This window comes from Gavialis gangeticus, unplaced genomic scaffold, assembly GCF_001723915.1.
Source record: "Gavialis gangeticus isolate Ggan-Ray unplaced genomic scaffold, GavGan_comp1, whole genome shotgun sequence".
Classification (NCBI taxonomy): Eukaryota; Metazoa; Chordata; order Crocodylia; family Gavialidae; genus Gavialis; species Gavialis gangeticus.
The window spans coordinates 116,601,627-116,613,891 of NW_017729022.1; the positions used below are offsets into that span (position 1 = coordinate 116,601,627).

The following is a 12,265-nucleotide window of genomic DNA, read 5'->3' on the forward strand; positions in this document are numbered from 1 at the left end:
GAGGGGGGGAGTGAGAGTCCCCCGTGAGACCCTTGGGGCACTGTTCACAGTGTGAGGTACCCCAACTCCCTACATCCAGGAAAGTACTCCCAGCCTCACTAGCCCCACATTCTCTTTGGGTCCAGAGTGCCCCCCTCGACTGGTCCATTTTGGGGCCTGGACCAAGAAGGTCAAAAGGGCCAGTTGCCCACTGCGAGGGGCACCCAGAGTCATGGGCCTGGGACCCCACCTGGCCTTGGTGGTGAGGCCAGTGCCTGTGTATGGCCAAAGGTCCTGAGTGGGGACCACGCCTGAGAGGGGAGCCAGCTGCAAGGAGCTCAGCAGCCCAGATGAAGGCAGCGTAGGCTGCCTGAGCAGAGGGATTAAAGGAGGGTCCTACCAGGAGGATTCTGGACCCTAGTGTGGGGCTGGTGTGACTGTTAATATCTGGATGCCATCTATGAGGCTTGGGCTGCGGTGTAGGGGAGGAACAGAGCCACAGATAGTGCCCCCAGGCATCAGGGCAAGAAATGGGCAGCCCTCCCACCTTATTAAATAACTTATTGATTTTCCACCCAGTCGTGGTGGGCGAGACAGGCGGGCAGTGTGCCCGGAGGCAGGTGGGAAGCTGGCAACGGCTGGCCTGAGGAAACCCCACTTTGCCACACTTTGACTTGAAATGTAATAAAACTCGATTACCCATGGTAGGCCCATTTAGGGAAAGCAAACAACACAAAATGTGCCCAGGGCAATGGTTCACCCTAAAAAGAACCATTGTCTGCCATGGTTGGGTAAGGGAGACTGGACAAAGGAAAGATAGTTTCCATTAAGAGTGCCTGTCTGGTGGTAAGAATTCTTGTCAAAGTCCTGCAAGCTTTTCATTCTTCTCTTACAATATAAGGTGGAGCTGGAATGGCTTGGGCTGAAGCTGCCAAGAACAACCTAGCAGAGGGGATCTAACAGTGGCTGTCTTTTCAGCTGGGAAGGGTGGCAGAGCTCTCGAAGGACCCCAAGCAGTGCTTCCCTCAGGAGCTAGACAGACCTCCCTGTTCATAGATCAAGGTGGACAGAGTGAGGAGTAATATAGAGTTTACCCTTAAGGACAAAACGGTGACTGAAAATGAAGCACAAGTGCAACAACTCTTAAGGAAGTTCTTCAGATAACAGTGAATCTGATTTCTTTCTGAGCGGTATGTACTCTCCTAGAGTGGGTTGTTTATCCTTCTGCTTTAGCCAGGTTCTTTCACTCTGAACTCAGTTTCTTTGCATTTACCATATCTAACATACCATTTTCTGAGTTTAGCTTCTAGGAAATGCAAGGAATAAAACTTGAAAATTACTAGAGATGTACTTGGAGTGCATACAGCCACTTTCCTTTTAAAGTATGTCTACGTGGCAAAATGCAGTGGCATGTAGAGATACCTGAACTAGCTCAAAGCCCTGTTCCTCAAACAGGCTAATTAGCTTAGGGAAACACGGTTAGATTACTTCCAGTGGACTTCTAGAGCGCACAGAACTAGCTTGTATATTTACATAGCATAGCATTGTGCCAGGTAGACGTAACATAATGCTATCTTCTATATCAAGGGTGCTCAATCTCCGGCCCACAGGCCAAATGTGGGTGTGGAGCTATGGCATCTGGCCTGCAGGGCTCCCCAGAGGTCAGAAAACTTGGTGGCAGGGGAGCAGTGGTTATTAATACCACCATCTTCCCTGGCTGCCAAATTTCTACATCTCCTCTCCCTGCACAGCCAGATGGGGTGGGGCCAGGCCCCTTTCTCCTCACATGGTTGAATTGGGGCCAGGCCATGCCCCCTCAACCCCATGTGGCTTAGTTGGGGCTGAACCAAGCCACCTTCTCCCATGTGCAGCTGAATCAGGGCCAGGAGGCCCCCTCTGCACAGTTAGATGGGGCCTCACTGCACCTGCCGCAGGCACTGGATTGAGGCCATAGACTGCATCTAACCTGCAAAGGGACCAGACCCTGCCCATCCGGCCTGTTGGTTTAAAAAAAAAAAAAAAAAAAAGTTGAGCACCGCTGTTCGAGATCATCTCTCTTCTTTCTGATTTTCTTTTTAGGCCTGACCTATAGAAAATTGGTCAGGGAAGATAAAGTTCATCTGTCTTTTGTTGACAAACTTCCTAGTTCCTTTCAGGAAGAACCGGTTCATGCTTTCTAATCCCTACAAAAGACATGTTTTAAATTCCATGTTGATTTCAGCTTCCAAGGTATATGTATATATTTTTAATTAAACAGCGTGACAACCTCTTTTGACAACACTATGGTAGACAACTTCAGGGTGTGCAGAATTTTAGGCTGAATTACTTACAGCAAAAAAAAATTAAGGATCTACAAAAGCGATATGAATCAAGGTTATCAGGCTTAATTCTCCACCTACTGAGACAACACACTTCTTTTTTTTTTTTTTTTCCCTCCTCATACAGCCCACTTTTTTTTCTTTTTTTCTTTTTTTTTTTAAACGGTAATTAAGACTTGAGTCTGTGCAGGCAGCCCTGGCATAGGTATGTTTTGTAGCTTCTTTTCTGCAGTATACTTCATTCTGTTTCATGTATCCTCTCACCCTTGCTGTATAGACTACTTTACTACTTTTGTTTGAGTTGGGGAGGACTGTAAGATAACCAAGCGAGAGGATTTATTTATCAGTATGTGTCCCTTATTCCTTGTCCGGGATGGAGCCCTCTACAGGCAGAAAAATGATTTCTGTTGCCTGCTGATGGGTAGAAGGTCACGGTGGGCACATCTACACATGAAATTTAATGCACCCGAATAAACTTCAGCAGTTTGCAGCCAAATGTATTGCTTCTGGGTGCTGCATTTACATGTGCATTGGGGTTCACAACACATTGAGCCAGGGCAGTGCAGCCTCAGCTGGCAGGGGGCCTAGGGAGTCGGTCTACCAGCCCAGAGCAGCTCCCGCCTGGCTCAACATGCTGTGGAGGGGCTGGCTGGGGTACAAGGGTGCTATACTGTGGGGACAGCTGGCAGGCAGGTCCTGCACTGTAGCATCTCTGTACCCCAGCCAGCTCCAGTCACTGACTACACATGCAGTGGAGTAAATAACTTCTCCATAAGATAGTACTGTTATGCCTCACTTTTTAGGCTTAATTCTTCAAAGCATAACCGGGGGAGAACCAGTAGCTGGGAGGCAAGTTAAGTAGTATGAATAACTTCTAGACCAGGAAAGTTTAGAGATTGGAGATCCAAGTTTACATTCACTTTCTGTCTAATTCAGAGCAACTATCTGAAGCAGGGTCTTCTACAGAGTTACCCTGGTCTTAAATTGTGTTGCGGTGACTTTTTGCTTGCCTTTTGATTTCCTGACTTGGATCACTTGTGGACTCCACTCGTTTGTCGGTTTACTGGCTTTCTCATCTGGCTCATCCCTCAACTTGGCTTGTCCTCTCCACCTCTGGCTTGGACCCCAGTCCAGTAACCTGACTCCCTGGTTTGGCTACCCACATCCTGGCACTGACATCTACTTGGCAGACAATCTGAAAATACTCTCTATTGAGTGAGAGAGCGGTAGGTTGTGTAGCTGGGGGTGTGAGCACCTGGGTTCCTGTCCCCACTCCAGAGTGCAGAGTGCAACATGCAGAGTGCAACATCATTGGCAGGAATAAGGAAAAGTATTTGACTGTCGGGTAACCTGTTGCCTAGAAGTTAAGACACTGAAGGCTAAGAGATGTTCCTGTCAATCACTTCAGGCACAGGAGATGAATGAACCTGGGTCGTCTCTTTCTTGGGTGAATGTCCTAATTCCTTGGGTCTTGGATAAAAGAGATGCTATCATCATTTCTGCTTCCTACTCTGCTCATTTTATGAATCTAGCCCAGTGATTCTCAAATGTGTTATGGCACCCTGGGGTGCCTTGATCCTTTCAAGGGTGCTATGGGGTGCTGTACAGTGTTAGTACTATTAGGTGTGCAAACAGGATTCACAAGATAAACCAGAGACTTTAAATAGGAATCCATAGTGTCAAAAACAGTCTGTGTGTGGTCTTTCTAAGTTCTTTGCAATAGAAAAATTGCTCTATTATTTTTCTGTTCTCAAAAATGAGTGAGAAAGAAGAGCTGGCATCTCCTGGAGGGGTGCCTTGAGTTCAAACAAGGGGTGTTTTGAGTCTAAGAAGATTGAGAACTACTGATCTATCCCTTCATTTTCTACATTTTTTTTTTTTTTTTTTTTTTTCCAATCCGCTCCCCAGTCCTTCCTGTAACACAGACAGATGCCACCTAATGGTGCCCTTGCTTGCATCAGCTATACAGTGGCTTAACTCTGACTTTAGTGGAGCTGTTTCTGGTCTGCCCTGGTGGGTGCCAGGTTCACCCAGAGGAATCGGGATCATTTGCTTTATAAATTCTGGACACCTCACTTAAGGGAGGGGGGGAGAGAGAATTTTATCTTGCTGGTACACAAACATGAAAGTAGGCACAGACACCTGCTCGCCTTTCAAAGATTGCATTTTTTTTTTTTCTGCTTCTTGACTGGAGATTTCACAACATGCTGGCACCCTCCACTCAGAATCTGTTATCAGTTTTGAACCCAGATGCCTCTTCCCTAGTTACCTTAAGAAACCATGTTGAAAAGCATTTGTCAGGTAATTTGTCAGCACATTGGTTTCAAGGAGCTGAAAAGGTTGCTAGGTTTAGTATAGCTGTAGACTTGACTCATAGACGACATACAGCTTAATAAATGTCTGGCAATGTTACATGCTAGACACTGAAATAAAAAAAAAAAGGCTCGCCTGGATTAACAAAGAATGCTGATAACAGGCCTATCCGTCTTGTGGAGTGGTCTGTGAAGAGGGAGGGAGTTGCCTTCAGGAGATACCTATGTTTGTCCTCCCAACGGTACTAGCTGCAGGTTGCACAAACTCAATATATATATATGAGAAGTTAGGTCAATCTGAATGGAGACTCCATGAGCATGTCTACATCACCTCTGTACCATGCAAGGGAGCACTGTGGGAAACTGGCATAGCCACCCCTAACATACCAAACTCTGAAAAATACCTAATATAGTCATCCTTAAGACATCACTGGAGATGTGCCACAACACAAGCTTATGATGCATGCCCAGAGCTGCTCAAAAGGCAACATTATGCTACATTTGCAAGAATGTAACAGACATAATTTAGGCAAGCTGTGGTTGGTGGCTGCTCTCCGTAGTACAGTCCAGAGGTGGTGTATGCCTGTGTCTCCACATGAGTATGAATGAAGAATGGTACCAATCTAGTAATTCACATGAAGAGAAAAAACAGTTTCTGTGGACTTAAAACAAAGGCTAATATTTACGTACAGAGCTTGTTCTCCTTTTGTGTACACTGGGATGAGTAAAGTGGCCCCTTTACACTTTGTCATACATGCTTTGCACAGTCACCACAAGCAAAATCAGTCAAAGTGGTCCTACATTTCCAGTTATGGTACTTACACCCATTTTTTTACTCACTTATACTACATGCAACTTACACTACCTTGTAAGTCCTGTTCTGTGATAAGCACAGTACAAGGATTGGGTTTTGCTCCTGCAAGGTATTCAAGGCACAAAGAACATGCATGGACCATGTCTAGTTTAGGGCAAATATATTCCCTGCACAGTCCTTCCATCATATCTTCCTTCTACTGTCATCACTATAGGGAACCTCAGGGAGCTGCATTCACTCACATGAGCTCTTCATGTGACCCCATTTTTGCAAGTTGTTGGCATTCAGTCTGGTAGAAAATCATGTCATTTTTTTTGAATGCAGGCTGAACTTTAAATCTTAAGAAACAATTAGGGAGCAATCATGTAGAAATACATATTAAGTACATTTTCCACCTAAGCTTATGGTTTAATATACCTACCTCCATGTATGAGTGCTAAAAAACCAAAATAACTTGTTCATTTTTTCCCACTGTACCTTCTAATTTGAAGGTCTTCTCTTGTCTAAATACTCTCTCCCACTCTCTCTCACTTTTTTTAACCAAGGAGGGAAACAGCTAGATGTTATGAAGTGAATAACACTTCATATCATCTGGGGGATGAAGACCAAAGCCCTGAGGTAAGTAGGGAAGCAGGAGACCTGGAGGAAGAGAAGCAGGAGGGGACAACAGGGGAGGTGTTCTCATGCTTCCTGAGAAATCTGAACAATTGACTAGTTACCTGAGGTGCCTGTACAGGAATGCACAGAGCCTGGGAAATGAACAGGAAGAATTGGAAGTCCTTGCACAGTTATGGAACTATGAAGTGATTGGGATAACAGAGACTTGGTGGAATAGCTCATATGACTGGAGCATGGTCATGGATGGGCACAAACTGTTCAGGAAGGTCAGGCAGGTAGAAGAGAAGGAGGAGTTGCACTTTATGTAAAAGAAGCATATGATTGCTCAGAGCTCCAGTATGAAACTGAATATAGGCCTGTTGAAAGTGTCTGGGTTAAGGTTAGAGTAATAAGGGTGATGTTGTGGTGGGTGTCTGCTGTAGACCACCAGACCAGGAGGAAGTGGTGGATGATGCTTTCTTCAAACAGCTAGCACAAGGTTCCCCATCACAAGCCCTGGTTCTCATGGGGGACTTCAGTCACCCTGACATCTGCTGGGAGGGCAATACAGCAGCGTGCAAGAAATCCAGGAAGCTTTTGGAGAGTTTTGGGGACAACTTCCTGGTGCAAGTGCTGGAGAAGCCAACTAGGAGCTGTGCTCTTCTTGACCTGCTGCTCGCAAACAGCAATGAATTGGTGGGGAATGTAGTAGTGGATGGCAACTTAAGCAGCAGTGACCATGAAGATCCTGGGGAAAGAAAGGATGGAGAGCAGCAGAGTAAGGATCCTGGACTTCAGAAAGCAGACTTTGACTTGCTTAGGGACCTCATGGGCAGGATCTTCTGGGAAGCCAGACTGAGGGGGAGAGGAGTCCAGGAGAGTTGGCTATACTTTAAAGAAGCCTTACTGAGAGCGCAAGCACAAACCATCCTCATGTGCAGGAAGACTAGCAAGTATGGCAGAAGACCAGCTTGGCTTAGTAGGGAACACTTCAGTAAACTAAGTCACAAAAAGGAAGCTTATAAGAAGTGAAAATTTGGACAAATAAATAGGGAGGAGTATAAAATCATTGCTCAGGCATGCAAGAATGAAGCCAGGAATGTCAAAGCACAATTGGAGTTGCAGCTAACAAGGGACATGAAGGGTTTCTACAAGTATGTTGGCAGCAAGAGGAGGATCAAGGAAAGTGTGGGTCCCTTACTGAATAGGGGAGGCAACCTAGTGACACAGGATGCAGAAAAGGCTGACGCGCTCAATGCCTTCTTTGCCTCAGTTTTCACAGGCAAAATCAGTTCCCAAACTACTGCACCAGGCAGCACAGTTTGGGAAGGAGGTGAGCAACCAACAGTGTCAAAAGAACAGGTTAGGGACTATTTAGAAAAGTGGACATATACTAGTACTATATGGATGCACCCAAGCATATGGGATGCACCCAAGCATGAAAGATGCATGTCCCTGGAGGCTGGGGGCGCACAGCAACTGCCCATGGGCACTACTGGCAGCGTTGGCGGCATTTCTTTCAGGAAGTTCACCGCTAATATCAGGGGGTGCACGTACACCTGCATGCACCCCCTATGCATCACCAATGCACCCAAAGGTGCTGAGGGAGTTGGCTGGTGAGATTGCAGAGCCGTTGGCCATCATCTTCTAAAATTCATGGCAATCAGAAGAGGTCCTGGATGATTGGAAAAAGGCAAACATAGTGCCCAGATTTAATAAAAGGAAAAAGAAGGATCCAGGGAACTACAGGCCAGTCATCCTCACCTCAGTCCCTGGAAAAACCATGGAGCAGGTTGTCAAGGAATCCATTTCTAAGTAGTTGGAGGAGAAGAAGGTGATTAGGAACAGTCAGCGTGGATTCATCAAGGGCAAGTCATGACTGAGCAATCTGATTGCCTTCTATGATGAGATGACTGGCTTTCTGGATGTGGGGAGACCAGTGGATGTGGTAGACCTTGATTTTTAGCAAGACTTTTGATATGGTCTCCCGCAACATTCTCACAGGCTAGCTAAATGAATGGACTGTAAGGTTGATAGAAAACTGGCTGGATTATTGGGCTCAGAGGGTAGTAATCAGTGGCTTGATGTCTAGTTGGCAGCCGGTATCAAGTGGAGTGCCCCTGGGGTCAGTCCTGGGGCCAGTTTTGTTAAATATCTTCATCAATGACCTGGAGGATGGTATAGCGTGCACCCTCAGCAAATTTGCAGATGGCCCCAAGCTGGGGAGAGTAGTAGATACGCTAGAGTGTAGGACTAGGATTCAAAGTTACCTAGACAAATTGGAGGATTGGGCCAAAAGAACTTTCATGAGGTTCAACAAGGACAAGTGCAAAGTCTTGCACTTAGGACAGAACAATCCCATGCACCAGTACAGGCTGGGGGCTGACTGGCTGGGCAGCAGCTCTGCAGAAAAAGACTTGTGGGTTACAGTGGACAAGAAGCTTTATAGGAACCAACAGTGTGCTCTTGTTGCAAAGAAGGCTAACGGCATACTGAGCTGCATTGTTAGGAGTGTTGCCAGTAGGTCAGGGGAAGTGATTATTTCCCTCTATTCAGCACTGGTGAGGCCACATCTGGAGTACTGTATTCAGTTTTGGGCCCCCACTACAGAAAGGATGTGGACAAATTGGAGAGAGTCCAGCAGAGGGCAACAAAATGGTGAGGGGGTTGTGGGACATGACTTATGAGGAAAGACTGAAGAAACTGGGCTTGTTTAGTTTAGAGAAGAGGAGACTGAGAGGGGATTTAATAGCAGCCTTCAACTACCTGAACGGTGGTTCAAAAGAGGATGGAGCTGGACTGTACTCAGTGGTGGCAAATGACAGAACAAGGAGCATTGGTCTCAAGTTGCAGCAAGGGAAGTTTAGGTTAAATATTAGGAAGAATTTTCTCACCAAGAGAGTAGTAAAACATTGGAGCAGGTTACCCAGAGAGGTGGTGGAATATCCATCCTTGGAGGTTTTTAAGACCCAGCTACACAAAACTTTGGTGGGGATGATCTAGTTGGGGATGGTCCTGCCTTGAGCAGGGGTTGGACTAGGTAAGCTCCTGAGGTTCCTTCCAACCCTAATTTTCTATGAATCACAGAAGATAATGTACTTTTTTTAGCACCAAGTGGATTAAGTAACCCATTTCATTCGAAAGTGCCAGATTTATAGCATAGCCCAGTCTTGATATGTACAATCTATAATACAAGATACTCATAAAGTGATTTCAATGCTTTGTGATAGTTCTGTGGAGGAATACAATGTACAGTCTGAGCTTCCTTCTACACTCACAAGGGTCTATCAAGAGTTAAACAGTTAAAGACCATGGAATAACACCACAATGCAACTGTTATAAACAAGAACAGATATTTTACTTACAGAGGTTCTTCTAAAACCAGTTTGGTTATTTGTTCCAAATAATATTTACCCCCCTTTGGGATTACTAAACAAATCATAAATCAGTCTTGACTTACTTCAGCTGTATCCTTTATTTGTAAGACCGTATCCATATTGTTTGGGTAAATCATTTTCAAACTGTGGGCTGCTGGCCAACTGTTCACTTTCCTGCATGTGTCCCTTTGGTTTTTGTGGGTGATTTACTAAAGCCACATGTTGCTTCCTTGATTGGCTAACTGAAATATTTAAAAAGGGGGAATAAAACTGTGACTAGGGAACAATGCACAGGGTAGTTTTGGGACAAATCATTACTGGTGCCTCACCATGTGCTATGTTTAAGGCTCATGGATATTTTCATGGATACCTGGTGTCTGTATAAATACTTGTGAATAATGGATAATACGACCCTGAAAAACCTTAGCAGCATACAGTACTGCTTCTATTCACAAAAATTATCATGGCTTAATTAGACTTAGTTTTTTAGTTTGACCAGACTGGATTAGAAGTCTGGGTTAGAGGAATTCAAAAAAATTTTCAGTGGACAATTAAGCTCTGAAATATATTTTTTTTCCTGAGCTGTCTGAGGCAATGTCATTTTTGGTAAAATTCCACCCAGTTGAAGCCTTAATGTGCCACTTTTCCATTTAAATCCTAAAATAGAAGATCTCAGGGTCTGAACTGACCTTCTGCAGAGAAGTGAATTGCACCCTTCCAGAATATGCTTGTTATGATCCTTCCTTTAGCCAGCACACAGCTATCTTCCTCTTAGAGCAAGTCAAAACAGTCCCAATGATTCTTTTGGGGTGAATTTTAGCACTGTTGACAGCTGCCAGAATTACAGGCCTGGAGACTGAGGCCCTCTATTTATACACAGGGCAGTTACAGTGCAGACAGTGACATGGTGGCAGTCTTTCATACCACTTTACCTATGTGATGCACAGTAGCAAGTCACTGTGTGGGGGAAGCATGCATTGCCAGTTTTGTTTTTGTTCTTTGGGTGTACTGTGGTTGGCAATTCAGCACCTTTTGCTGGCTTTAAATTCACTTAAAAAAAAGTTGCATGAGTTACAGGATCTTTGGATTCAAGGCAACTCTCCTTAACTTAAGTGTAAATCTGGGATAATTTCATTAAATTCAGTGGAGTGACCCTTAAGTTTGCAACTTTATAGCCAAATGTAGACTGGCTCTTGGATTCTTTAGAGAATGGTGTGCCTTGGCCAATAGAGAAGTATGAGATTTTCCCCTAGTATGACCCAATTGATTTCAGTAGTGTTACTCTGGAAATCTACCCTGATGGTGAGAGCAAAAAGCAGATCCAAATCCTTCACAATGATGAGTTATAGATGCCCTGACTAGAGGTGGAGCAAACTGCAAAGACAGATTTTTCCAAGTCGTGTAAAGCTCATAGGTAGCTTACAGGAGTCCTGTAAAACCAGACATAGGTATGAATCAGTATTTCAGGGTCAGAGCTAAGCACTTCCTGAGGGGCATTGCAATCTGAATCCAAGTGAATGAGCTCCACATTAGAATTCTTAAAATAGCATCCATCCTTACATAATGGGCTGAACCAAAACCAAAGCTTCAAACACCCATAAATACTTCAGTCTTTAAATTCCAATTTAATCCAATAGGAATTTTGCTTGAGACAAGTCTGATTGGCATGGAGGAAACAGCACTGCTAGCAGCACATCCTCTGGATGTATCTTTTCTACAGTTAGCCTGACTTTTAAGCTACTTTTTCCTGAACTCCTGCCAGCCACACAACAACATTTCTCACCCAGGAGTGAGGGCACTTGAAGCCTGAGGTAGCATTCATGGTTCTGGATATACACTTAAGCATGTTCCTGGTCTCAGGCCAGGCTGGGAACACCCCTCCTTTACAGGGAGGATTCAAGATAACCAATCTTCAAATGCCTTACCCAACTCTACCCTGGCTGTGTTTTCTTGCCCTCTACTATTTCCATTCCTCTCAGCTGGAAGTCATATATGCCAGTTTCACATTTAAACCTCATGTTTGTCTGCTACATTTCTTCTATGTTTTCACACCCTTTAAACAGACAGACTGGCTAACAATCCTCTTCCCAAAGTGCTGAAGGCCAGCTAGAACCTGCCAGGTGCACTAGTGCAGTTTGGAGAAGCACTGACAGCGATTGGATGTCCTGCCAAATGTACAGCCCAGCTGACGGGCTAATGCATTGTCACTGTGGATGCAGTTACGGAGGTCTGGCATGGGATACAGCTTTGCCAGCCAATACCGGGCTGGCTCTGCAGTAAAGAAATACCCTCCAGACCCTTTGCTGTAGAATTGCCCCTACTATAGTTTCAGGACAGGGAAAAATATAGTTGTAGAATTTCCTGTGCAATGTAATAGAACTTTGGTCTGTTTAGCCGCATTGAATTACTATCCACTCCAGTTGTGTTCATTTACTTCTGTTGCTTGTAAGCACTACTGGGCTGGTCATTATTTTTGGGTGGACTGTGATTTTCAGTGATGTTCAGGAGGCCCAGGGCTATGAATGGCTGTCTTTGAAAAAACAAACAAACAACTAAATAAATACATAAAGGGGATATGCCAAACTATCATTTACACATAAGCTACACAACAGAAATCAACCACAAAGAGCAGGAGCCATTCAGCTCTTTTTTTTTCCTGCAGAAATTATTCTGAGATATGTCTTACTGTTGTCCAAGTGGTTCGCCTTGATAATTTTTTCTGAGTAGTCAGATATACTGGAGCATTCAATCTAAAGAAAAACAGGACAAAGAAGAGCTTTGTGTTAGACTTCAGAGGCGCTGAATAGCAGTACAATTTACTGAAGACAGCAGAGCCTGGATGAAATGTGGAGTCACTGACAGCAGATC

At 44.7% G+C, this 12,265-nt stretch overlaps 1 protein-coding gene across 1 annotated transcript in view; it reads right to left on the reverse strand.

Annotated features, from left to right (window-relative positions):
- Positions 1-12,265, reverse strand: part of PRMT8 (protein arginine methyltransferase 8) — a 109,733-nt gene that overhangs the window by 38,153 nt on the left and 59,315 nt on the right. Inside the window, exon 4 of the mRNA XM_019515857.1 lies at positions 12,084-12,147. Coding sequence (XP_019371402.1) covers positions 12,084-12,147 — 64 coding nt within the window. The remainder of the gene's footprint in view (positions 1-12,083; positions 12,148-12,265) is intronic.